The 26,857-nt window shown below is 51.9% G+C and overlaps 1 protein-coding gene across 1 annotated transcript in view; it reads left to right on the top strand.

Annotated features, from left to right (window-relative positions):
• The first annotated feature begins 338 nt into the window (after window positions 1-338).
• NMD3 (NMD3 ribosome export adaptor) overlaps window positions 339-26,857 on the top strand; it is a 131,120-nt gene continuing 104,601 nt past the window's right edge. Inside the window, exons 1-3 of the mRNA XM_075338570.1 lie at window positions 339-420; window positions 10,359-10,412; window positions 11,035-11,169. Coding sequence (XP_075194685.1) covers window positions 10,369-10,412; window positions 11,035-11,169 — 179 coding nt within the window. The 5' untranslated portion in view covers window positions 339-420; window positions 10,359-10,368. The remainder of the gene's footprint in view (window positions 421-10,358; window positions 10,413-11,034; window positions 11,170-26,857) is intronic.

Raw genomic sequence — 26,857 nt, 5'->3', positions numbered from 1 at the left:
ACGTGATATAATATTACTATTACTCCTCCTGGCAGTGGACAGCCCCTCTAAGCCTCCAGCACGTGATATATTAGTATTACTCCTCCTGGCAGTGGACAGCCCCTCTAAGCCTCCAGCACGTGGTATATTATTACTCTTTCAAATGTTTATAAACATGCGTGAATAGTAGTTTCCCCAATAAGATACATGAATAAGTCACCTCGGCCCCTCCACACTGGCTGGCAGGGTGACTGACCGCAGAGGTGGGAGCCTCCTAACCCCGCACTAGATTCTCGTGCGGCAGCTCCAGGACAGGCAGCGGCACGAACACCCCAACAAGGCCCCTAGCAGTGACGTCAGCGGAAGTGTTTCCTGCCACGTGGTGCACAGCTCCTGTTCTCGGTGTGCCCGGCCGCGGCTCGTGGTAACAGCAGCAAGCCGGTCAGTATAGCAGACTGTCAGCAGTGATCGGGGAGGCTGCAGGCGGTCAGTATAGCAGACTGTCAGCAGTGATCGGGGAGGCTGCAGGGGGTCAGTATAGCAGACTGTCAGCAGTGATCGGGGAGGTTGCAGGTGGTCAGTATAGCAGACTGTCAGCAGTGATCGGGGAGGCTGCAGGCGGTCAGTATAGCAGACTGTCAGCAGTGATCGGGGAGGCTGCAGGCGGTCAGTATAGCAGACTGTCAGCAGTGATCGGGGAGGCTGCAGGGGGTCAGTATAGCAGACTGTCAGCAGTGATCGGGGAGGTTGCAGGTGGTCAGTATAGCAGACTGTCAGCAGTGATCGGGGAGGCTGCAGGCAGTCAGTATAGCAGACTGTCAGTAGTGATCGGGGAGGCTGCAGGCGGTCAGTATAGCAGACTGTCAGCAGTGATCGGGGAGGCTGCAGGGGGTCAGTATAGCAGACTGTCAGCAGTGATCGGGGAGGTTGCAGGTGGTCAGTATAGCAGACTGTCAGCAGTGATCGGGGAGGCTGCAGGCAGTCAGTATAGCAGACTGTCAGTAGTGATCGGGGAGGCTGCAGGCGGTCAGTATAGCAGACTGTCAGCAGTGATCGGGGAGGTTGCAGACGGTCAGTATAGCAGACTGTCAGTAGTGATCGGGGAGGTTGCAGGTGGTCAGTATAGCAGACTGTCAGCAGTGATCGGGGAGGCTGCAGGCAGTCAGTATAGCAGACTGTCAGTAGTGATCGGGGAGGTTGCAGACGGTCAGTATAGCAGACTGTCAGCAGTGATCGGGGAGGTTGCAGGCGATCAGTATAGCAGACTGTCAGTAGTGATCGGGGAGGTTGCAGGCGGTCAGTATAGCAGACTGTCAGCAGTGATCGGGGAGGTTGCAGACGGTCAGTATAGCAGACTGTCAGCAGTGATCGGGGAGGCTGCAGGCGGTCAGTATAGCAGACTGTCAGCAGTGATCGGGGAGGTTGCAGGCGATCAGTATAGCAGACTGCCAGCAGTGATCGGGGAAGTTGCAGGCGGTCAGTATAGCAGACTGTCAGCAGTGATCGGGGAGGTTGCAGGCGGTCAGTATAGCAGACAGCAGTGATCGGGGAGGTTGCAGGCGGTCAGTATAGCAGACTGTCAGCAGTGATCGGGGAGGTTGCAGGCAGTCAGTATAACAGACAGCAGTGATCGGGGAGGTTGCAGGCGGTCAGTATAGCAGACTGTCAGCAGTGATCGGGGAGGTTGCAGGCAGTCAGTATAGCAGACAGCAGTGATCGGGGAGGTTGCAGGCGGTCAGTATAGCAGACTGACAGCAGTGATCGGGGAGGCTGCAGGGGGTCAGTATAGCAGACTGTCAGCAGTGATCGGGGAGGTTGCAGGCGGTCAGTATAGCAGACTGACAGGAGTGATCGGGGAGGCTGCAGGGGGTCAGTATAGCAGACTGTCAGCAGTGATCGGGGAGGCTGCAGGCGGTCAGTATAGCAGACTGTCAGCAGTGATGTGGGAGGTTGCAGACGGTCAGTATAGCAGACTGTCAGCAGTGATCGGGGAGGCTGCAGGCGGTCAGTATAGCAGACTGTCAGCAGTGATGTGGGAGGTTGCAGACGGTCAGTATAGCAGACTGTCAGCAGTGATCGGGGAGGTTGCAGGCGGTCAGTATAGCAGACTGTCAGCAGTGATGTGGGAGGTTGCAGACGGTCAGTATAGCAGACTGTCAGCAGTGATCGGGGAGGTTGCAGATGGTCAGTATAGCAGACTGTCAGCAGTGATCGGGGAGGTTGCAGGCGGTCAGTATAGCAGACTGTCAGCAGTGATCGGGGAGGCTGCAGGCGGTCAGTATAGCAGACAGCAGTGATCGGGGAGGTTGCAGGCGGTCAGTATAGCAGACTGTTAGCAGTGATCGAGGAGGTTGCAGGCAGTCAGTATAGCAGACAGCAGTGATGGGGGAGGTTGCAGGCGGTCAGTATAGCAGACTGTCAGCAGTGATCGGGGAGGTTGCAGGCGGTCAGTATAGCAGACTGACAGCAGTGATCGGGGAGGCTGCAGGGGGTCAGTATAGCAGACTGTCAGCAGTGATCGGGGAGGCTGCAGGTGGTCAGTATAGCAGACTGTCAGCAGTGATGTGGGAGGTTGCAGACGGTCAGTATAGCAGACTGTCAGCAGTGATCGGGGAGGTTGCAGACGGTCAGTATAGCAGACTGTCAGCAGTGATCGGGGAGGTTGCAGGCGGTCAGTATAGCAGACTGTCAGCAGTGATAGGGGAGGTTGCAGACGGTCAGTATAGCAGACTGTCAGCAGTGATCGGGGAGGCTGTAGGCGGTCAGTATAGCAGACTGTCAGCAGTGATCGGGGAGGCTGCAGGCGGTCAGTATAGCAGACTGTCAGCAGTGATCAGGGAGGTTGCAGGCGGTCAGTATAGCAGACTGTCAGCAGTGATCGGGGAGGCTGCAGGGGGTCAGTATAGCAGACTGTCAGCAGTGATGTGGGAGGTTGCAGACGGTCAGTATAGCAGACTGTCAGCAGTGATCGGGGAGGTTGCAGGCGGTCAGTATAGCAGACTGTCAGCAGTGATGTGGGAGGTTGCAGACGGTCAGTATAGCAGACTGTCAGCAGTGATCGGGGAGGTTGCAGATGGTCAGTATAGCAGACTGTCAGCAGTGATCGGGGAGGTTGCAGGCGGTCAGTATAGCAGACTGTCAGCAGTGATCGGGGAGGCTGCAGGCGGTCAGTATAGCAGACAGCAGTGATCGGGGAGGTTGCAGGCGGTCAGTATAGCAGACTGTTAGCAGTGATCGAGGAGGTTGCAGGCAGTCAGTATAGCAGACAGCAGTGATGGGGGAGGTTGCAGGCGGTCAGTATAGCAGACTGTCAGCAGTGATCGGGGAGGTTGCAGGCGGTCAGTATAGCAGACTGACAGCAGTGATCGGGGAGGCTGCAGGGGGTCAGTATAGCAGACTGTCAGCAGTGATCGGGGAGGCTGCAGGTGGTCAGTATAGCAGACTGTCAGCAGTGATGTGGGAGGTTGCAGACGGTCAGTATAGCAGACTGTCAGCAGTGATCGGGGAGGTTGCAGACTGTCAGTATAGCAGACTGTCAGCAGTGATAGGGGAGGTTGCAGACGGTCAGTATAGCAGACTGTCAGCAGTGATCGGGGAGGCTGTAGGCGGTCAGTATAGCAGACTGTCAGCAGTGATCGGGGAGGCTGCAGGCGGTCAGTATAGCAGACTGTCAGCAGTGATCGGGGAGGCTGCAGGCGGTCAGTATAGCAGACTGTCAGCAGTGATCAGGGAGGTTGCAGGCGGTCAGTATAGCAGACTGTCAGCAGTGATCGGGGAGGCTGCAGGGGGTCAGTATAGCAGACTGTCAGCAGTGATCGGGGAGGCTGCAGGTGGTCAGTATAGCAGACTGTCAGCAGTGATGTGGGAGGTTGCAAACGGTCAGTATAGCAGACTGTCAGCAGTGATCGGGGAGGTTGCAGACTGTCAGTATAGCAGACTGTCAGTAGTGATCGGGGAGGTTGCAGGCGGTCAGTATAGCAGACTGTCAGCAGTGATCGGGGAGGTTGCAGACGGTCAGTATAGCAGACTGTCAGCAGTGATCGGGGAGGCTGCAGGCGGTCAGTATAGCAGACTGTCAGCAGTGATCGGGGAGGCTGCAGGCGGTCAGTATAGCAGACTGTCAGCAGTGATCGGGGAGGTTGCAGGCGATCAGTATAGCAGACTGCCAGCAGTGATCGGGGAAGTTGCAGGCGGTCAGTATAGCAGACTGTCAGCAGTGATCGGGGAGGTTGCAGGCAGTCAGTATAGCAGACAGCAGTGATCGGGGAGGTTGCAGGCGGTCAGTATAGCAGACTGTCAGCAGTGATCGGGGAGGTTGCAGGCAGTCAGTATAACAGACAGCAGTGATCGGGGAGGTTGCAGGCGGTCAGTATAGCAGACTGTCAGCAGTGATCGGGGAGGTTGCAGGCAGTCAGTATAGCAGACAGCAGTGATCGGGGAGGTTGCAGGCGGTCAGTATAGCAGACTGTCAGCAGTGATCGGGGAGGCTGCAGGGGGTCAGTATAGCAGACTGTCAGCAGTGATCGGGGAGGCTGCAGGTGGTCAGTATAGCAGACTGTCAGCAGTGATCGGGGAGGCTGCAGGTGGTCAGTATAGCAGACTGTCAGCAGTGATGTGGGAGGTTGCAAACGGTCAGTATAGCAGACTGTCAGCAGTGATCGGGGAGGTTGCAGACTGTCAGTATAGCAGACTGTCAGTAGTGATCGGGGAGGTTGCAGGCGGTCAGTATAGCAGACTGTCAGCAGTGATCGGGGAGGTTGCAGACGGTCAGTATAGCAGACTGTCAGCAGTGATCGGGGAGGCTGCAGGCGGTCAGTATAGCAGACTGTCAGCAGTGATCGGGGAGGCTGCAGGCGGTCAGTATAGCAGACTGCCAGCAGTGATCGGGGAAGTTGCAGGCGGTCAGTATAGCAGACTGTCAGCAGTGATCGGGGAGGTTGCAGGCAGTCAGTATAGCAGACAGCAGTGATCGGGGAGGTTGCAAGCGGTCAGTATAGCAGACTGTCAGCAGTGATCGGGGAGGTTGCAGGCAGTCAGTATAACAGACAGCAGTGATCGGGGAGGTTGCAGGCAGTCAGTATAGCAGACAGCAGTGATCGGGGAGGTTGCAGGCGGTCAGTATAGCAGACTGACAGCAGCGATCGGGGAGGCTGCAGGGGGTCAGTATAGCAGACTGTCAGCAGTGATCGGGGAGGTTGCAGGCGGTCAGTATAGCAGACTGACAGGAGTGATCGGGGAGGCTGCAGGGGGTCAGTATAGCAGACTGTCAGCAGTGATCGGGGAGGCTGCAGGCGGTCAGTATAGCAGACTGTCAGCAGTGATCGGGGAGGTTGCAGGCGGTCAGTATAGCAGACTGTCAGCAGTGATGTGGGAGGTTGCAGACGGTCAGTATAGCAGACTGTCAGCAGTGATCGGGGAGGTTGCAGATGGTCAGTATAGCAGACTGTCAGCAGTGATCGGGGAGGTTGCAGGCGGTCAGTATAGCAGACTGTCAGCAGTGATCGGGGAGGCTGCAGGCGGTCAGTATAGCAGACAGCAGTGATCGGGGAGGTTGCAGGCGGTCAGTATAGCAGACTGTTAGCAGTGATCGAGGAGGTTGCAGGCAGTCAGTATAGCAGACAGCAGTGATGGGGGAGGTTGCAGGCGGTCAGTATAGCAGACTGTCAGCAGTGATCGGGGAGGTTGCAGGCGGTCAGTATAGCAGACTGACAGCAGTGATCGGGGAGGCTGCAGGGGGTCAGTATAGCAGACTGTCAGCAGTGATCGGGGAGGCTGCAGGTGGTCAGTATAGCAGACTGTCAGCAGTGATGTGGGAGGTTGCAGACGGTCAGTATAGCAGACTGTCAGCAGTGATCGGGGAGGTTGCAGACTGTCAGTATAGCAGACTGTCAGCAGTGATCGGGGAGGTTGCAGACGGTCAGTATAGCAGACTGTCCGCAATGATCGGGGAGGTTGCAGACTGTCAATATAGCAGACTGTCAGCAGTGATCGGGGAGGTTGCAGACGGTCAGTATAGCAGACTGTCAGCAGTGATCGGGGAGGTTGCAGGCGGTCAGTATAGCAGACTGTCAGCAGTGATAAGGGAGGTTGCAGACGGTCAGTATAGCAGACTGTCAGCAGTGATCGGGGAGGCTGTAGGCGGTCAGTATAGCAGACTGTCAGCAGTGATCGGGGAGGCTGCAGGCGGTCAGTATAGCAGACTGTCAGCAGTGATCGGGGAGGTTGCAGGCGGTCAGTATAGCAGACTGTCAGCAGTGATCGGGGAGGCTGCAGGGGGTCAGTATAGCAGACTGTCAGCAGTGATCGGGGAGGCTGCAGGGGGTCAGTATAGCAGACTGTCAGCAGTGATGTGGGAGGTTGCAGACTGTCAGTATAGCAGACTGTCAGCAGTGATCGGGGAGGTTGCAGACGGTCAGTATAGCAGACTGTCAGCAGTGATCGGGGAGGTTGCAGACGGTCAGTATAGCAGACTGTCAGCAGTGATCGGGGAGGTTGCAGACGGTCAGCATAGCAGACTGTCAGCAGTGATCGGGGAGGTTGCAGACGGTCAGTATAGCAGACTGTCAGCAGTGATCGGGGAGGTTGCAGACGGTCAGCATAGCAGACTGTCAGCAGTGATCGGGGAGGTTGCAGACGGTCAGTATAGCAGGCGGTCAGCATAGCAGACTGTCAGCAGTGATCGGGGAGGTTGCAGACGGTCAGTATAGCAGGCGGTCAGCATAGCAGACTGTCAGCAGTGATCGGGAATCACTTAACCTGCAGATAATGGAGTTAATAGCGGTCTAAAGCCGCCCGGCCAACGCACTGAAAGTAGGAGACTGCCTGGAGCTGGAGGAATAAAATCCATTTCCTCCAGGTAGCTGGGCTGTCAGTGCGGTGGTCTGGCAGCCTTAGAATGCTGTTAACCCCATATTTGCAGGTCATGCTTTTTGACTTGACAGGTTCCCTTTAAGTCTAGTGTATTTCTATGTGTTTCACATATGGAGCCTGTGCCTGTTATCTATGTGAGCATTATCCAGTCATGTAGATCTTCGACTGATTGTGGAGACTTGTCTATTTCTTTCATCCATGTCTCAGATCACAATCGCCCAGACATTTCTAGGAGTCTGTGACCATCCCTGACACATTGTCGTCTGTGTACTCGGTTTCTAGCATGGTCCTGGGGCAGAGAGGCTTTGCAGATTTGTATTTTTTTTTGTAGCAGATCCACACTCTCATATCACTGTGGTGACCATATCCTGCGTAAAATGACTTTCCGTGGATACGAAGTCAGCGCCAGCTTATGCTGTGGATGTGATTTCTGAACATGTCATGCACATTGATGCTACTGTAATATTTTGCTGATCTTCCACCTGGGACATCGAGATAGAAAATGTAGCTTTGCTGATCTCCATATAAAGCTATATAGACGTCCTACTATAGTCCGATTTGTGGCCCAAACTCCTCCACTAAAGTAAATTCGTCTCCAGATAAATGGGCAGGTGTCCTCCACGCTGTATCAGTGTGCAGTCTCCATCATAGCATAAAAATACGTACATGAGGAATGAGCAAAAACACCTGGCACACTGATGGAAGCAGGTCTGCGTTTTTCTTTGCAGATGAGACAACCCCCTCACATTACCAAAAAAACCCAATACCCAAAAACCTGTGTAAATTTAGCCTTAAGGGGGCTTTACATGCTACGACATCGCTAGCAATTGCTAGCGATATCGAGCGTGTAAGCACCCGCCCCCGTCGTGTGTGCGATATGGTGTGTTCGCTCCCGTAGCGAACATTATCGCTACGGCAGCGTCACACGCACTTACCTGGTCGGCGGCGTTGCTGTGACTGCGGAACAATCCCTCCCTCAAGGGGGAGGGACGTTTGGCATCACAGCGACGTCACCGCGAAGTCACTAAGTGGCCGGCCAATCAAAGCGGAGGGGCGGATATGAGTGGGACGTAACATCCCGCCCACCTCCTTCCTTCCGCATTGCTGCCGGCGGCAGGTAAGGAGACGTTCCTCGCTCCTGTGGTGTCACACACAGCGATGTGTGCTGCCGCAGAAGCGACGAACAACATCGATAATCAACCATTACCGATCTTTGGTTTTGGGACGACCTCTCCATGGTGAACGATTTTCACCATTTTTGAGGTCGCTTAAGGTCGCTGGTAAGTGTCACACGCTGCGATATCGTTAATGACGCCGGATGTGTGTCACTAACAACTTGACCCCGACGACAAAACATTAACGATATCGTAGCGTGTAAAGCCCCCTTTATATTCGGAGGGTTCTATGTTCTGGATTCTCATGTCTTGGCCAGTGTGGACATCAATTCTGAAGAGTATCTGTAGGACCTGTCCTTTTCTGTTTCCATACAGACAGCACATCGATGTGATTGAGCACTGTGTACAGACCTCCATACACTAGACTAAAGTCAGCTGAACCCACAGATATCGGCAGGATTGGCCAACCGGCTAATACAGTATGTATGTCTGGTGATGTCAGGGAATAGAAGGATCCGACCTGCTGAATTTCAGTGGCTGAATATTTTGTTTTTCTGGAGATAAGCCGCTGCCAGACGAGTCTGCGAGTGCCGCTCTCATAGAGAACACTGGAGCGCTCGGAAGTACTTAACCTACCTGTGTATGGCCGACCGTTATCTAATGTGTGAGGGCCTTACTGCTTTACTAACCCCTCAGACTCCTATAGGGGAAATAAGCGCAGCCAGAGGAGTCTGAAGGACGCTCTTACAGAAAGCGCAGGAGTGCACAGCCTATGTATGGGGCAGTCCGGAAACTGAGCTGTGGACGAACACTAGCTGACCGACTGTTATCGAGTGTGTGAGGGCCTTACTGCTTTACTAACCCCGCAGACCCCTATAGGAGAAATAGATGCTGCTAGAGGAGTCTGCGAGTGACGCTCTCAAAGACAGCACAGGAGCCCTCGGCAGCACTGAGTCTTCCAGGTGTATGGCCGACCGTTATTGAATGTGTGAGGGCCTTACTGCTTTACTAACCCCGCAGACCCCTATAGGAGAAATAGATGCTGCTAGAGGAGTCTGCGAGTGATGCTCTCATAAAGGACATGGGAGCACTCGGCAGCACTGAGCCTACTGGTGTATGGCCGACCGTTATGTAATGTGTGAGGGCCTTACTGCAGTACTAACCCCTCAGACCCCTATAGAAGAAATATACACTGGCAGGTTTTTGCACTGATTGCAGCTGAACGCTGGGGGACACTTCATAGTCTGCTTATTATTCAGGGATACCTTTAACAAATAGATATTTTTGAGCACACCGCCTTTTTATGGAACGTCAAATCTTGCTGTAAAGTCTGCATGAAATCAAGCTGACTTTGTAGTGGATTTCCTTGTGGAGATGCCCCAGATGTGATTCCGATTTCACCCTTTTGTACAGCCGGATATCCACAGCAGATTACCATGATATGGATGTCGGGTAGCAGCGCCTGTTTATTTCTGCTGTAGATTTTCTCTACATCGTGTGATTAGATTATATGGCGTCTCATCCGCAGTGTTGTTACATTTAGATGTTGAATATTCCACCCTGAAAAGCTTAGCTGCAAACCTCACTCCATGTCAGAAAAGTGTTGGATTACCCTGAGCTAAGCGGAGCTGTGATGGAGCGGTGACTCCTTTCTGGCTTTGTCACAAAATAAACATCTTTAAATTAATAGATTTTTTTAAAAAGGTACAGAACATTTTAGGCTATGTGCGCACTAGAGATGTGAAGTTTCTCGAGAAAATCTTCTCGAGAAACTTCTGGGAGTGAAAGATTTGCTGACCTCCGGAAAAAATCCGCGGCAAAACCGCATGCAGATTTGCCGCGGATTTGCCGCGGATTTGCCGCGATTTTCCCGCGGGTGGTTCCCTGCGGATTTTTGCAGTCTGTACTGCAGAAATCCGCGGGATACCTGCGGATTTAATGGACATGTTCATTTTCTCAAGAAACTTTCTCGAGAAACTTTTCTCAAGAAACTTTCTTGAGAAAAATCCGCACCAGTGCGCACAGCTTTTTTTTTTTTCTCATAGAATTTCATGGGAAATGTCTGCACAAAGATTGCAGACATTTCTCAAGAAATTTCCGCGGCAAATCCGCGGGTAAATCCGCGGGTATTTTGCTCTAGTGCGCACATAGCCTTAGGGAAACGTGCAATTTGCCGAATGTGGATCCAGCAGGAAGGAGAAGGCTTTCTTCTAGATCTTCCATTTACTTCTGACCATGGCTCAAAAACCTAATACAAAAACGACTGAGCATCTAATGCAGGAATAACTCCAGATATCGGCCTCCTGTCTGATTAGCCCAGTTATGCTGCTTTTTGTGGAATCAATAACTTTGTTTCAAGAAATTTTAATGGCCAAATGTTTCTTTATTTTCCAGATTGATCAGGATGGAGTACATGACGGGACCCTCCAAAAGCAGCCAAGGAAACATGTAAGAAGTTATCCTCAATGAGTTCTCTAGGCCAGATTCACACATGTTTAGTGATCGAGTACAGAGCGTGGTGCACGGATCGACCGCAGAACTCCTGACGGCCCCATGAAGCTGTTGAGTTTGGGTCAGGAGACTCCCGGACATTCTGTATTCAGACCGGGAAACATTGATGTGTCAAATTGCCTTAAAACTGGGATATTTTGTTGCAAATTTTTTGTAGATTTTACTCTATTCATTACATTTCCTCCCGGCTTCCCTTGTGGTGTATTAAGCTGTCATTTTTCTCATATTAAAGTGCAGCTTGTGAATATACTAGTGTAAAGGAGCACCAGGTAAGTTATAGTTCACTCCCTGCTGACATCTCGGATTATTAGGACTTTTTATTTTATTTTTGGGTATATAATACCTTTATAAAGCTATTATATATTTCTGTGAAAACGCTGTGTAAGATACCAGCACAGTTGGAGAATCTTAAACTGTTCACTCATATTTGATGTTCAGATCCTCGAATTGTTCATCTTACTGACGTCGGTCATATCGCATCTTCTCCAGAGGAATTAGCACCTAGATGGTATTTCTTAAGTTATCGGCATGTTCAGTGTGTTTTCTTTTTTTCTTCTAGCCTTTGTTGCCAATGTGGTGTTCCAATCCCCCCAAACCCTGCAAATATGTGTGTGGCCTGTTTACGAACACAAGTTGACATCAGTGAAGGGATCCCGAAACAAGTGTCAGTCCATTTCTGCAAACAGTGTGAACGGTAGGTACGAGATAACAGACCTTTCCACTCTTTCAGCCAACAAATATAGTATCACATGTACAATATGGCACACCTGTAGAAACCGCCTCTCATTTCAAGTGTTTTATTAAAATAAAAATAAAGGAAAATAGGAGAGCGCGAAGTAGGTTAATATCTGTGATGAGCAAACCCAAAGTCTAAAGTTTGTGGTTTGTACCGAACACCGGGTGATCGGGTCTCGGCCCCAAACATGGACTTTGAAAAAAATAAAGAAAGAAATAAAAAAATTCCATATCCGACTCGGAGTTCGAGTACTATTCGTTTGCTAATAAAGTTTGTTGAAAAGGCTTTACGGCATGTGCAAGTTGGTGGCACACGACTGTAAACAATAAAGAAAAAGAAATAAACGACTATATTTTTGATAGCCCGTGCAGGTAAAGCAGAGAACTGCGGTCAGCAACCCTCAGCTGTCTGCTTTATCTTGGCTAGTTATCAGAAATAGAGGGGATCCCACTCAGTTTTTTAAACTTATTTAATGTCCTCATATGGTGACAGTCAGGGTAATACTGTTGGGGTTATTGTTAGCTGTGAATTCACAGCTGGCATCAAACCCAGCGGTTAGTAAGGGGTAGGTGTTTATCAGACACCACCATTACTAACCCAGCAAGTATAGTGTTAAAAAACCCCAAACACAAACGCAGGAAAAAAAAAGTTGGTTTGAATAAAGACTCAGTCACACACCCTTGTTCACCAATTCATTAATAAAAAAAAATCCTCAACTTTCTAACATAATACAATTTGGGAATAAACACTCCCCCCACACTCCCTTGTTCACCAATTTATTAATTAAAAAGAAATCTCTGAAGTTCTGACGTAATCCAAAGAGTAATGTCCAGAGTCGTCAGACAACCCCCCCCCCCCTTCTCCGAGTAGTGACATCCAGCTCCTGCCCCCACAGTAGTGGCACCCAGAGCCGCCATTATCAGTATAATAACAGTTAAAACTTGATCATAGAAATCACCCTGAGGCCATATCTTTACATGCAGGGGTTCCCACTTTACCTCCATTTGGTATCCCCACATCAAGTGCTCTCACCACACTATTGTAAACCTTCAGCTGGCCGTACCATCCTCTCTGCAGCTTGCCATTCTCGGCGAATCCTCATAGTACGCTGTGAGGATTCTCCGGGGCTGAGCTCGGGTGAGTGCACGACCACAAGTATGCAATTCGCTTATGTGTCGCCCACGGATAGGGGGTACTCAGATCCGGGCCAAGGGGTCGCTTCTGGAGGTATCACGGTGGCGTGACCCAGTCTGTGATCCCAGGCACCACAACGAAAAGGGGCATTATATACAGGGGAGATTTGGTAGTCTATGTTACGTGACGCCACCTGTGGTGTGCGGTGAGGTAATGGAGCACCACCGCTGCCGGTCACAGGATCCCGGGGATAGTAATGGCCAGCAAGGTGGTGATTTTCCCTCCACGGGTAGGGTGTTGATGTCCTGGGACCCCCGGTGTGATGGATTGGGGAGTAACGACTGCAGTCCACGGCTTGAACCGGGTGGTGCAGGAGTACTCACAGTATAAGCAATAACTGACACGAATCCAGAATTTAACCAAGTTGCTGGTAACTGGTGCCCACGGCCGGCTGCTGTGAGGACGGGTCCCACACCCGTGTGTGCAATTCGGGTGTTTTTCTCCCAGCTCCCCACGGGAGCTGCTCCCTGACTTCTCCCCTCCAGCAGACTGACTGCAGCTCAAACTCTGCTCTCACCAAGCTCCTCTCTCTCCCCCCCCTCCCATTTTTCCTGAGGAGGGGGGTGAGTGGGGCCTGATTGGCTGGTGTGTGTTTGTGTGGAAACTCCCCAAGGGAGAGTGAGATCTGCACCAAAACATGGATGCAGACCTCTGTGACACCCTGGTTTTGCCAGGGCGGCACACTTACATGCTGTCACGTGCTGACTAGACGTGCACAGCCTCGCTCAATACAAGTGAATGGAGTGGTCTAGTCAGGATGTGTCCGGCAGTAAGCAATTCACATTCTTGTCACATGACCACTGCCCCCAGCACCTGAGAATCCTATGAGTATTCACAAGTCTGCAATCTCATAGTGACGGCAGACCAGAGCCCAAAGCCTCCACAACACCTTTAATTTACCTCTCCAACTTTAGAGGGGAAATCCGGTCTAAATCCACAAGTCTGCAGTCACTCTGTGACTGCGCTAGATGAGATGTAGCGTGGAACTTCAATCAAATTGAAATCAATTAATCTGAGCATTCCCAAAAGTGTGAAAATAATTGCTTTCTTTGTCGCTCCATTGGGAGACCCAGACAATTGGGTGTATAGCTTATGCCTCCGGAGGCCACACAAAGTATTACACTAAAAGTGTAAAGCCCCTCCCCTTCTGCCTATTCACCCCCCGTGCATCACGGGCTCCTCAGTTTTTATGCTTTGTGCGAAGGAGGCTGACATCCACGAAATCAACCCTTGCTCGGTGGATCAAGGAACCAATTCTCGAAGCTTATCGTTCCTCGGGGCTTCCGGTTCCCTCAGGGCTGAAGGCCCATTCTACCAGGGCCGTGGGAGCGTCCTGGGCCTTGCGGCACCAGGCTACGGCTCAGCAGGTGTGTCAGGCAGCTACCTGGTCGAGCCTGCACACTTTCACGAAACACTATCAGGTGCATACCTATGCTTCGGCAGATGCCAGCCTAGGTAGGCGAGTACTTCAGGCGGCGGTTGCCCACCTGTAGGACGGAGCCGTTTACGGCTCTATTATGAGGTATTATTTACCCACCCAGGGACTGCTTTTGGACGTCCCAATTGTCTGGGTCTCCCAATGGAGCGACAAAGAAGAAGGGAATTTTGTTTACTTACCGTAAATTCCTTTTCTTCTAGCTCCAATTGGGAGACCCAGCACCCACCCCTGTGCCCTTCGGGCTGTTGTTCTTTGTGTATACATGTTGTTCATGTTGAATGGTTTCAGTTCTCCGATATTCCTTCGGATTGAATTTACTTTAAACCAATTTATAATTTTTTCCTCCTTCTTGCTTTTGCACCAAAACTGAGGAGCCCGTGATGCACGGGGGGTGTATAGGCAGAAGGGGAGGGGCTTTACACTTTTAGTGTAATACTTTGTGTGGCCTCCGGAGGCATAAGCTATACACCCAATTGTCTGGGTCTCCCAATTGGAGCTAGAAGAAAAGGAATTTACGGTAAGTAAACAAAATTCCCTTCTTTTATTAAACTGGATTCACCACATTGTTTAACAACAAGCAATTATTTTTCTTCTGTGACTGCAGACTTGTGACTCCTCACAGTGTATTGTGTGTGTGCTGAGGATTCTCCGGTGTCAGAGCCGGGAACGGCGATCACGTGGCTGTGAGTTGTGATATGTATACTCCAGTCGGAATCTGCCTAGAGGGGGCGCAGCCTCGCTCAGTATGTTTGCATTGATCGAGCCCGCTCTCTTCTAGTTGGATTCTGACTGGGAGTATACATATCACATACTTGTGACCGCCGTTCCCAGAGAATCCTCACCGTGTACAGTGTGCGATGTGAGGATTCAGAAGTCTGCAGTTACATAGAGTGACTGCAGACTTACTGATTTTAGACTAGACAATCCCTTTAAGCGAGTTTCTGTGCATATAGATCAGCTCTTCGGTGTGCAGATAATCGCCATCTGGAGACCTGCTTTTGACATCGGTTTGTTAGATTTAGTTCTACTGCAAACCACACATTATAGGCCCGTGAGCCGCAAGTGGTTGTGGAGCCATAGATGGGGACTCCTGTTCTGCATAATGAATACACCTTTTACTGAACTTGTGAAAAGCGCTGGCGCCCTTGTTACTTGTAGTTCTACAAATGTTCATTGTGTTTTCATTCAAGGTAACCTGTCAGCAGAAGTGGCCTTTAAGCTGCGGCCACCACCACCGGCCTCTTATATACAGCATTCTAACATGCTGTGTAGAACGTAAAAATCACTTTATAATACTTACCTAAATGGTCGCTGCGATGGAGTTGGGTCATATGGGCGTCCCTGTTCTCCGGTACCGGCGCTTCCTCTTTTTGCCATCTTCGTCCTCCTTCTGAAACCTGTGCATGACATGTCCTACGTCATCCACACTCGCCGGTCCTGCGCAAGTGCACTACAATACTTTGATTTGCCCTGCTCAGGACTGCAATGCCAGCGCGTGTGCATGATGTAGGACGAGTCATGCACCCCAGCTTTAGATGTTGGACGAGAAAGATGGTCAAAAGAAAAAGCGCCGACACCGTAGAACAGAGGTGCCCATATGACCCAACTCCACCGCAGCGACCGGTTTAGGTAAGTAATATAAAGTGATTTTTACATTATACACAGTGGCCTGCGCTCTTATATAAGGCATGTTAGAATGCTTTATATAAGAGCCCACTGGTGGTGGCCGTAGCTTCTAGGCCCCAAATCTGGTGACAGGTTCCCTTTTTAATATAGAAAAAAAGACGTTCCTGGCACATAACGCCATATTTATCAATAATACCAAATCCTTAGTCAATGCAAACTTACATTACCCAGTCTTAAAAGGAACATGTGATCGGATTTGTGCTGCCTGAACTATAATCGGCATGATGCCGGGGTCAGACGGCCGTATAACGCTGACAAGTATCACATCACAGTGCACTCGCTGGCTGCGGCTCTCCTGACCTGAGCATGACTGCTTCATGTATTTCTATACAGCCCTCATGCTCGGGTCAGTGGAGCTGCTGGCCAGTCCACTCATTTTGATATGGCCGTCTGACCCCAGGCTGAATCAGAGCCTGGGTGTGCGACTGAACCCGCTATACTTCACTCTGAAACGCTGCAACATACTGAAAAGCCGGCTGGGGACAGTGCGTCTCAGATGATTAGTCCAATGTGGTCCCAAGCCGGCTTCTCCCTGCCACAGTCACTCTGATTGACAGGTCTCTTCCCATGATTAAACATATAAACGTAAAAAAGTGCCAATAAAGTTCCAAAATATTACACACATAAAGTCATTATAGCAATTTTCTGTACAGCTGAAAGTCTGAAAAAAAAAGAAAAGAAAATAAAAATGAAAAACAGGGCTGCTCAACACTGCTCACTGGTGCCATAAAGAAACTCCCAGACCCCTGCAGATTTTATATATATTTATATATTATATTATAGCTACTTGGACCAGGCAGCATCCATTAGATTAGATGTGAGATTTTGGCTTTACACTTGGCAGATATCTATGACATTTTGTCTCCAAATAAACATCCTAATTTTCTATGAAAGAGTAGCCAAGACCAAGTGTAAAGCGATTCACAAATGTTCTATTTTAAAATACAATTGGCGCACTCACAAGCGCTTAGGATAGTGCGTATATCAGCTCAATACTCTCATCGTCTTGCATGATCCCAGGGTTTCCCCCCTTTTGGCTTCTTCTGGGGTCGGACAGGACAATGAATGCATGGATTTGTTTTCCTGAACTTGGATTATATTGATGCACTGACTAATTTATTCTCTTTAGTAAGTACACTGATTGCATTTTAAAATAGAAAACAAGTTTTGAATGGATTTACATTGTCTAGGCATCTCTGATTTATAGAGAATCCTGCTGTTTGGATAGGAAGATCTGGGGCATTAAGAACAGCTGCCAAGTATAAGGTTGCATTCCAGCTCTATCCTAATAGATGGTGCCATAAACGCATCTTCGTGAAAGCTTAGAGGGTCTGTGAGTGTTTTTTCAACAGTACCCCACTGTGATAGTGGTGTGCAGCCCTAACTTTGCTTTTTTTTTTATATTTTGCATGATAGGCCATGCCCTGTTTGAGAGATTGCGCTCCCATGTCAAACATTGTGCAGAAAGTGGCTAAAACAATTAACAAATAAGTGAAACAATTTATGGTGAAAATTGCTCTCAAAATTCTGGTGGATTTAGATTAATATGCCTCGTTCAGTGAAACAAAAAAAAAAAAGTTTCCTATCAGACTTTGTTTTTCTTTATCGTTCCTTTCATGGGAGACCCAAACCATGGGTGTATAGCTAGCGCCTCCGGAGGACACACAAAGTACTACACTCAAACGTGTAGCTCCTCCCTCCGGGCTATATACACTCCCTGGATGACAATCTACCCAGTTCAATGCTTTGTGTTTCAGGAGGATACACACACTTGCATTCTCTGATATTTTTTTCTCATTTTTATTTTAATTTTAAAGATTTGGAAGAAAAGCGGGTCCAGTCTGGTCTCCCGGCATGTCCCTTCACACCCCACTCTGTCGGCGGTGCTGTTAAGGTTGACTTTATAAGGCTGGAGCCTTCACATGCCGCGCTCCTTCACATCCTCTAAGAGGCTCTGGGTTGAAGTGGGAGCCTCCACGGTCCTCTCTGCCTGCAGAAGACCGGTCTCCATCCGCAGCCCTGTCTGGTCCCTGCTGGAAGGAGCATTTACCCCCCTCTCCAGGGACATGGCCCTGCGTCTCAAAGCTAAGTATTGAGACGTTTTTCAGGGGTCCCGGGTACTTTTATTAGGGGGACAGTATGTGTTTTAGCGTTACTGTAAATTCCGGCCGATTCTGGGGATTTCCCCTGAGAACCGCGCCGAAGGTGCCTGCTCGTCGGCCGCATTTTTAAATCTAGGCCCCGGCTTCAGTTTGGGCCTAGTTTCGGTTTTGGCTTCTCTGCATGTTTTGCATACAGCGCCGCCCACCGCCCGACCAGCAGAGGGGAGGGCACTCCTCTCTGGGGAGATGTTCCCTCCCCTGTATATCTCCCTGTATCTCTCTGCCCTCCGTTTTTCCCGCTCTTGGGCTTATACACGCCCCCCCTCTTTCTCCCAGCGCCATTTTCTCAGCGTTCTTACACTGGAAGGCGCTGGATGCTGCAGCTGCATACTGTTAGGCAGGCTGACGCTTCACAGGGGAGCGGTGGAATCCGGAGGGCACACAGAGAGCACGGGCTGGTAAGCCACAACCTCTGGTTGTGGACTTTTATTACACTCTCAGGCATTCTACAGGAGTGTATTCTGGCTGCAGAACTTCCACCTCAGCAGCATGTCTGTCACGAGGAGCAAGGCTGAAAACATGTACGCTATATGCACTGCATGTAAGCTCATTCTGCCAGAGCCAAGCACATACCCACATTGTGATGCCTGTGCTAACATGGTTGTGTCTCAGCCTGGAGCCTCCGCAGGGGTCCCTCCGGCTGCTTCGGCCCCGGTGGCTGAACCCCCGGCTTGGGTAGCATCCTTTTTCACAAGCTATTTCCCAGTCTTTTGCCGACTCCATGGGGCAGCTGTCCCGGACACTGCTGACCATGCATCAGCCCCCCTTCTCAGGGTGCTTCGGCTGCTCCTAGCTCTGCGGAGCTCCCAGAGCATGTCCCAGGACCCCGTCCCCCTAAACGGAAACGCACGGACCCTTCTCCTTCCTCTTCCCACGGCTCTGATTCACGTACCGAGGTACAGGGCGAGGAGGACTCGTTTACTGTGGGCTCAGACGCTACCTCTATGTACCCCATTGACTTGTCTGAGGGTGATGCGGATGTTAGTGACTTGATTGCGTCCATTAATTCCGTACTGAACCTCAACCCACCAGAGTCTGAGGAACAAGCCTCTCTGGTAGAGATACACCAGTTTACCTCACCTAAGAAAGCTAAAAGTATGTTTTTTAACCACTCCAGCTTTCAGACCACTGTTACCAAACCCAGGGCCTGTCCTGACAAACGTTTTCCGAAGCGTAGTTCAGATGACCGTTTTCCCTTTTCCACCAGAGGTGGTTAAGGAATGGGCTCAGTCCCCAAAAGGTAGACCCTCCGGTGTCCAGAATCTCAGCCCGCACAGTCGTAGCTGTGGCTGATGGCACTTCTCTTAAGGATCCCACTGACCGCCAGGTTGACCTTTTGGACAAGTCTGTATATGAGGCGGCTGGAGCCTCGTTCTCCCCGTCTTTTGCGGCAGTGTGGGCTCTCAAGGCAGTCTCTGCCTCTCTGGAGGAGATGCATTCCCTCACCAGGGACTCTATGCCTGAGATGGAGGGCCTTAACTTCTCAAGCTTCGGCTTTTGCATCCTACGCCATGTCTGCCATCCTGGAGGCTTCTCACCGCACGGCGGTGGCCTCCGCTAACTCCCTCGCGATCCGCAGGATCTTGTGGCTTCGAGAGTGGAAAGCAGACGCTTCCTCTAAAAAGTACCTTGCGAGTCTCCCTTTTGCTGGGTCCCGGCTGTTTGGGGAACAGCTGGATGACATAATCAAAGGAGGCTACTGGCGGAAGAGTACTTCCTTGCCTCAAACTAAGGCCAGGAAACCTGTCCAGGGCAGGATCCAATCGAGGTTTCGTTCCTTTCGTTCCTCTAACTGGTCATCCTCGAAGCCCTCGACCGCGTCCACTACCGCAGCCAAGGATCGTAAATCGAACTGGCGCGCAAAGCCGCGTCCTCAAAAGACCGGAGGAGCCGCTGCAACTAAGGCAGCCTCCTCTTGACTATCTGGCTGCGCCAGCAACGTCCTTGGTCGGTGGCAGGCTCTCCCACTTTGGAGACGTGTGGTTCCAACACGTCGCCGATCAGTGGGTGCGGGATATCATCTCCCACGGCTACAGGATAGAATTTTCTTCCAGCCCGCCAAACAGATTTTTTCTGTCCACACCCTCTTGCTCCAAGGCCGCCGCCTTCTCTCAGGCTGTGGCATCCCTGCAGGCCAACGGGGTAATTGTTCCGGTTCCCGCCCGGGAACGGTTCAGCGGTTTCTACTCAAACCTCTTTCTAGTCCCCAAGAAGGACGGTTCCTCCCGGCCCATCCTGGATCTCAAGCTTCTCAACAAGCATGTTCTGGTGTGGCACTTTCGCATGGAATCTCTGAGATCGGTCATTGCCTCAATGACCCAAGGAGATTTTCTGGCATCCATCGACATCAGAAATGCCTATCTGCATGTGCCTATTGCGGTCTCACACCAGCGTTGGCTACGCTTTGCAATCGGAGAGGAACATTTCCAGTTCGTGGCTCTTCCCTTTGGCTTAGCCACGGCCCCTCGAGTGTTCACCAAGATCATGGCAGCAGTGGTTGCGGTCCTGCACCTCCAGGGATTGGCAGTGATTCCTTACCTGGACGACCTTCTAGTCAAGGCCTCATCCAGTGTAGACTGCCAGCGGAGTGTCTCTCTCACTGTCGCCACGCTAGTTCAGTTCGGGTGGCTTGTCAACCTGCCCAAGTCCACTCTGACCCCGACCCAGGTACTTCTGTACCTAGGGATGCAATTCGAGACTCTGCCGGCACTTGTCAAGTTGCCCTTAGTCAAACAGCAGTCCCTTCGTCTGGCGGTGCGCTCTCTGCTGAGGCACCGCCGTCATTCCATCAGACACCTCATGCAGGTGCTGGGTCAGATGGTGGCGTCAATGGAAGCGGTTCCCTTTGCCCAGTTCCATCTGCGTCCCTTGCAGCTGGACATTCTCCGCTGTTGGGACAAGCGGATCTCTTCCTTGGACAGGCTGGTGGCTCTGTCATCACAGGCCAGGAACTCCCTTCAGTGGTGGCTTCAGCCCCTCTCCCTGTCACAGGAACGCTCCTTCCTGACTCCGTCCTGGGTGATCCTCACCACGGATGCCAGCCTCTCCGGTTGGGGAGCGGTATTTCTCCATCACCGAGCACAGGGCACTTGGACTCCGTCCGAATCAGCCCTCCCGATCAATGTGCTGGAGATCAGAGCTGTGTTTCTAGCTCTCCTAGACTTTCACCACCTGTTGGCGGGCAAGCACATTCTGGTTCAGTCGGACAACGCGACAGCTGTTGCCTACATCAATCACCAGGGCGGGACTCACAGCCGTCTGGCGATGTTGGAGGTTCAACGAATCCTCCAGTGGACGGAGGACTTCAAGTCCACCATATCTGCAGTCCACATCCCAGGCGTGGAAAACTGGGAGGCCGATTATCTCAGCCGTCAAACCGTGGACGGCGGCGAGTGGGCCCTGCATCCGTCAGTGTTCAGATCGATCTGCCGCAAATGGGGCACTCCGGAAGTGGATCTAATGGCTTCCCGGCACAACAACAAGGTTCCGGTTTACGTGGCTCGCTCCCACGATCCTCAAGCCTTCGCAGCAGACGCACTGGTTCAAGATTGGTCTCAGTTCCGTCTGGCCTATGTGTTTCCCCCTCTAGCGCTCTTGCCCAGGGTTCTGCGCAAGATCGGAACGGAGGGCCGTCGAGTCATACTCATTGCTCCGGACTGGCCCAGGCGAGCTTGGTACCCAGACCTGCTCCATCTGTCCGTAGAGGTGCCGTGGCATCTCCCGGACCGCCCAGACCTTCTCTCTCAAGGTCCGTTCTTCCGCCAGAATTCTGCGGCTCTCAGATTGACGGCGTGGCTCTTGAGTCCTGGATCCTGACGGCTTCAGGCATTCCCTGTGAGGTCATCTCCACCATGACTCAGGCTCGGAAGTCTTCCTCGGCCAAGATTTACCACAGGACTTGGAGAATTTCCTGTCCTGGTGTCGCTCTTCCGGCCATGCTCCTTGGCCGTTCTCCTTGCCGACCATCCTGTCTTTTCTACAGTCAGGTCTACAGTTAGGTCTGTCCCTCAATTCCCTCAAGGAACAGGTGTCGACTTTGTCGGTATTGTTCCAGCGGCGTATCGCCCGACTGGCTCAGGTGCGCACCTTCATGCAGGGCGCATCTCACATCATCCCTCCTTACCGGCGGCCCTTGGATCCCTGGGACCTTAATCTGGTCCTCACGGCCTTACAGAAACCCCCTTTTGAGCCTCTCAGGGAGGTTCCTTTGTCTAGACTTTCACAGAAAGTTGTCTTTCTAGTAGCCATAACTTCTCTCAGGAGAGTTTCTGATTTGGCTGCGCTTTCTTCGGAATCCCCCTTTTTGGTGTTTCACCATGACAAGGTGGTTCTTCGTCCGACTCCGGACTTTCTCCCTAAGGTGGTGTCTTCCTTCCACCTTAACCAGGACATTTCATTGCCCTCTCTTTGTCCGGCCCCTGTGCATCGCTTTGAGAAGGCGTTGCACACCTTGGATTTGGTGCGGGCGCTCCGAATCTATGTGTCACGCACCGGTGCACCTCACTTTTTGTGCTAGCCACGGGTCAGCGCAAGGGTCTCTCTGCTTCTAAACCGACCCTGGCTCGTTGGGTTAGGTCGGCTATCGCCGATGCCTACCAGTGTTCTCAGGTGCCTCCCCCGCCGGGGATTAAGGCGCACTCGACCAGAGCTGTCGGTGCCTCCTGGGCTTTCAGGCACCAGGCTACGGCTCAGCAGGTGTGTCAGGCTGCCACTTGGTCCAGTCTGCACACTTTTTCGAAGCACTACCAAGTGCATGCTCATGCTTCGGCAGATGCGAGCTTGGGCAGACGCATCCTTCAGGAGGCTGTCGCCCATTTGTGAAGTTAGGTTTTGCCTACTTCTCAGTTTGGTTTATTTCCCACCCATGGACTGCTTTGGTACGTCCCATGGTTTGGGTCTCCCATGGAAGGAACGATAAAGAAAAAGAGAATTTTGTTTACTTACCGTAAATTCTTTTTCTTGTAGTTCCGACATGGGAGACCCAGCACCCTCCCTGTTGCCTGTTGGCAGTTTTTTGTTCCGTGTGTTTCAGCGGCTGTTGTTAGTAAACAGAGTTCTGGTTTTGCCGAGTTTTACTCTATCTCTACTTATGAGTGGATGTCCTCCTTCAGCTTTTGCACTGAACTGGGTAGATTGTCATCCAGGGAGTGTATATAGCCCGGAGGGAGGAGCTACACGTTTGAGTGTAGTACTTTGTGTGTCCTCCGGAGGCAGTAGCTATACACCCATGGTTTGGGTCTCCCATGTCGGAACTACAAGAAAAAGAATTTACGGTAAGTAAACAAAATTCTCTCTTTTTTTTTTTTTAGTATTTTTCACAAACAAAAATAAAACAGACAAAAACATACACATGTTAAAATGCCAGGTGAATTCTGCCTAAAAAGAAGCTTTCTTTTTCGCTCCTAATTGGGAGACCCAGACAGTGGGTGTATAGCTACTGCCCTCTGGAGGCCGCACAAAGAACTACACTTAAAAGTGTAAGGCCCCTCCCCTTCTGGCTATACACCCTCCCGTAGGAGTACAGATTCCTCAGTTTTAGCTTTGTGCGCAAGGAGGTCAGACACGCACGCATAGCTCCATTGTTTTTAGTCAGCAGCAGCTGCTGACTATGTCGGATGGAAGAAAAGAGGACACATATAGTGTCCCCAGCATGCTCCCTTCTCACCCCACTGTATGTCGGAGGTGTTTGTAAGGTTGAGGTACCCATTGCGGGTACGGCGGCAGGAGCCCACATGCTGATTCCTTCCCCATCCCTTTTTACAGGGCTCTGGGTGAAGTGGGATTTACCGGTCTCCAGGCACTGAGACCGTGCTCCATCTACAGCCCCTGGAGAAGATGCTGGATGGAGCGGAGTACATCAGGGACATGGCCCTGCTTCCTCAAGGTACTCTGTGTCCCCGTGCATTTGGCGCTCACACCGCAGCATGCTGGGTGTTGTAGTGCGCCGGGGGACATCAGCGCTACGGTGCTTGTGCCAGGCCTCATTCAGCTTCGCTGAAGCAGGCACACTTCTAGGAATCGGTCGCGCCGGCCGCTGGGACTGCGGCGCGGCTGGCACTTGTGGTGCGCCGGGGACTTCAGCGCGGCCCGCGCTTTTACGGCGGCCGCGCTGATAACTCGAGTCCCCGGCTTTTGCGGCCTGCTTCCGTTCGTTCCCGCCCCCGGACCTGCCAGTCAGGAGAGGGGCGGGACGCTGGCCACGTCTAGGAATCGGTCATGCCGGCCGCTGGGACTGCGGCGCGGCTGGCACTTGTGGTGCGCCGGGGACTTCAGCGCGGCCCGCGCTTTTACGGCGGCCGCGCTGATAACTCGAGTCCCCGGCTTTTGCGGCCTGCTTCCGTTCGTTCCCGCCCCCGGACCTGCCAGTCAGGAGAGGGGCGGGACGCTGGCCAGTGCATCAGCGCTGAGGGCTGGAGTCGTTTTTACATACTCCAGCCCTCACAATCGGCACAGAGGGGACACTGTTTCCCGCACTTTTGTTTGGGAACTCCCACGGACCGCCCCTCTCCACAGACGCCGGCAGCCATTCCTGCTGACACGCTGAGCTGCAGAGGGGAGCCGGGGAGACCCAGACAAGGAATCTGCAGCCTCTTACCCGCTATTCAGCGGGCGGTAAGCAGCCCTCAGGGCTCACCCCCTCTTGTGCCAGTATTATTCTTAGTATTTTGTTTCTACAAATACTTTGTATTGCATAGCGCTGGTCGCCCTTTGCCTATAGACTCTCTCACATTGCAGAGAGCCAGCAACATGTCGTCCGTAAAACGCAAGGGTGCCAAGGCACAGACATTATATGCCTCCTGCACCGCTTGTGGGACTTTTCTACCGGCAGGCTCCACGGACCCCCATTGTGTGCAGTGCTCGGCCCCTGCGGCGCTTGCACAGTCGGGACCTCTGCTGGACGTGTCCCAGGGTGTACCACCTGTGAATGCTGTCCAGGTGACAGGAACTGAGTTTGCAGCTTTTGCTGACAGAATGTCTCTCACTATGTCACAAATTCTTGACACATTGCGAGCTAGGCCTGTACTTCAGGCCACGGACACTGTGCAATCATTGCCCCCTGGTCCCCCTCAGCTCCAAGCTCCGGGACGGGCATATACACCTCAGGGTGAAGACTCTGACTCGGACGATGGCCCCGGGCAGCCTAAGCGGGCTCGCTATGACGGGCCTTCACATTCATCTCAATGGTCAGGATCCCAGCGAGATGAATCTATGGGTGATGAGGCGGACGTAACTGATCAGGATTCTGATCCTGGGACCGCTCTCAATCTAGATACACCAGATGGTGACGCCATAGTTAATGATCTTATATTTAACATCAATAAGATGTTAAATATTTCCCCACCAGCTCCTCTTGTGGAGGAGTCAGCTTCGCAGCACGAGAGAATCCATTTCAGATACCCTAAGCGTACTTTAAGCACTTTTCTGGACCACGCTGACTTTAGAGACGCAATCCAGAAACCCCACGCTTATCCTGAAAGGCGTTTTCCTAAACGGCTTAAAGATACACGCTATCCTTTTCCCCCTGAGGTGGTCAAGGGTTGGACCCAGTGTCCAAAAGTGGATCCTCCAATTTCCAGGCTTGCAGCTAGATCCTTGGTTGCAGTTGAAGATGGAGCGGCACTTAAAGATGCCACTGACAGGCAGATGGAGCTCTGGCTGAAATCCATCTATGAAGCGATTGGAGCGTCATTAGCGCCTTCTTTTGCGGCCGTATGGGCACTCCAAGCTATCTCAGCCGGGCTTGCGCGAGTTGACTCCGTCACACGTGCATGTGCCCCGCAGGTAGCACCATTGACCTCGCAAATGGCGGCATTCGCGTCGTACGCGATTAATGCTGTTCTTGACGCTACAAGCCGCACGGCAGTGGCGTCAGCCAACTCCGTTGTTTTGCGTAGGGCCCTGTGGTTGAGACATTGGAAAGCAGATTCTCATTCCAAGAAGTGCTTAACCAATTTGCCTTTTTCTCGTGACCGATTGTTTGGAGAGCGTTTGGATGAAATCATCAAACACTCCAAGGGTAAGGACTCATCCTTACCGCAACACAGACAAAACAGACCCCAACAGAGGAAGGGTCAGTCTGGTTATCGGTCCTTTCGAGGACCGGGCAGGTCCCAATTCGCCTCGTCAAAAAAGACTCAAAAAGACCAGAGACGCTCAGATTCTTGGAGGTCTCAGTCACGCCCAAAAAGGACAGCCGGAGGAACCGTTGCCAAGACGGCGTCCTCCTGACTTGCGGTCTCCGATTCCCACACCCGCGGTCGGTGGGAGGCTTTCCCACTTTGGCGACATCTGGCTGTCACACGTCAAAGACCGTTGGGTGAGGGATATTCTGTCTCACGGGTACAGGATAGAGTTCAGGAAAGATGGTAGCAGCAATGGAGGCAGTCCCGTTCGCGCAGTTTCATCTGCGCCCTCTACAATGGGACATTCTACGCCAATGGGACGGGAAATCGACGTCCCTCGACAGGACTGTCTCCCTCTCTCAGACTGCCAAGGACTCTCTCCGTTGGTGGCTTCTCCCCACCTCATTGTCACAGGGAAAGTCGTTCCTTCCCCCGTCCTGGGCAGTGGTCACGACGGATGCGAGCCTATCAGGGTGGGGAGCGGTGTATCTCCACCACAGGGCTCAGGGGATGTGGACTCTGGAAGAGTCCACCCTGCAGATCAATGTTCTGGAAATCAGAGCAATCTATCTTGCCCTGCGAGCCTTCCAACAATGGCTGGAAGGCAAGCAGATTCGGATTCAGTCGGACAATTCTACGGCGGTGGCGTACATCAACCACCAAGGGGGAACACGCAGTCGCCAAGCTTTTCAAGAAGTCCAACGGATTTTGACGTGGGTGGAAAGCAGAGCGTCCACCATATCCGCAGTTCACATCCCAGGCGTGGAAAACTGGGAAGCAGACTTTCTCAGTCGCCAGGGCATGGACGCAGGAGAATGGTCCCTTCACCCGGACGTGTTTCAGCAGATCTGTTGCCGCTGGGGGACGCCGGACGTCGATCTGATGGCGTCACGGCACAACAACAAGGTCCCAGTTTTCATGGCACGGTCTCACGATCACCGAGCACTGGCGGCAGACGCCTTGGTTCAGGATTGGTCGCAATTCCGACTCCCCTATGTGTTCCCACCTCTAGCATTGTTACCCAGAGTTCTCCGGAAAATCAG

This window comes from Anomaloglossus baeobatrachus, chromosome 3, assembly GCF_048569485.1.
Source record: "Anomaloglossus baeobatrachus isolate aAnoBae1 chromosome 3, aAnoBae1.hap1, whole genome shotgun sequence".
Taxonomy (NCBI): domain Eukaryota; kingdom Metazoa; phylum Chordata; class Amphibia; order Anura; family Aromobatidae; genus Anomaloglossus; species Anomaloglossus baeobatrachus.
The sequence above is the reverse complement of the archived record's forward strand: the minus strand, read 5'-3'. Positions and strand labels throughout refer to the sequence as shown.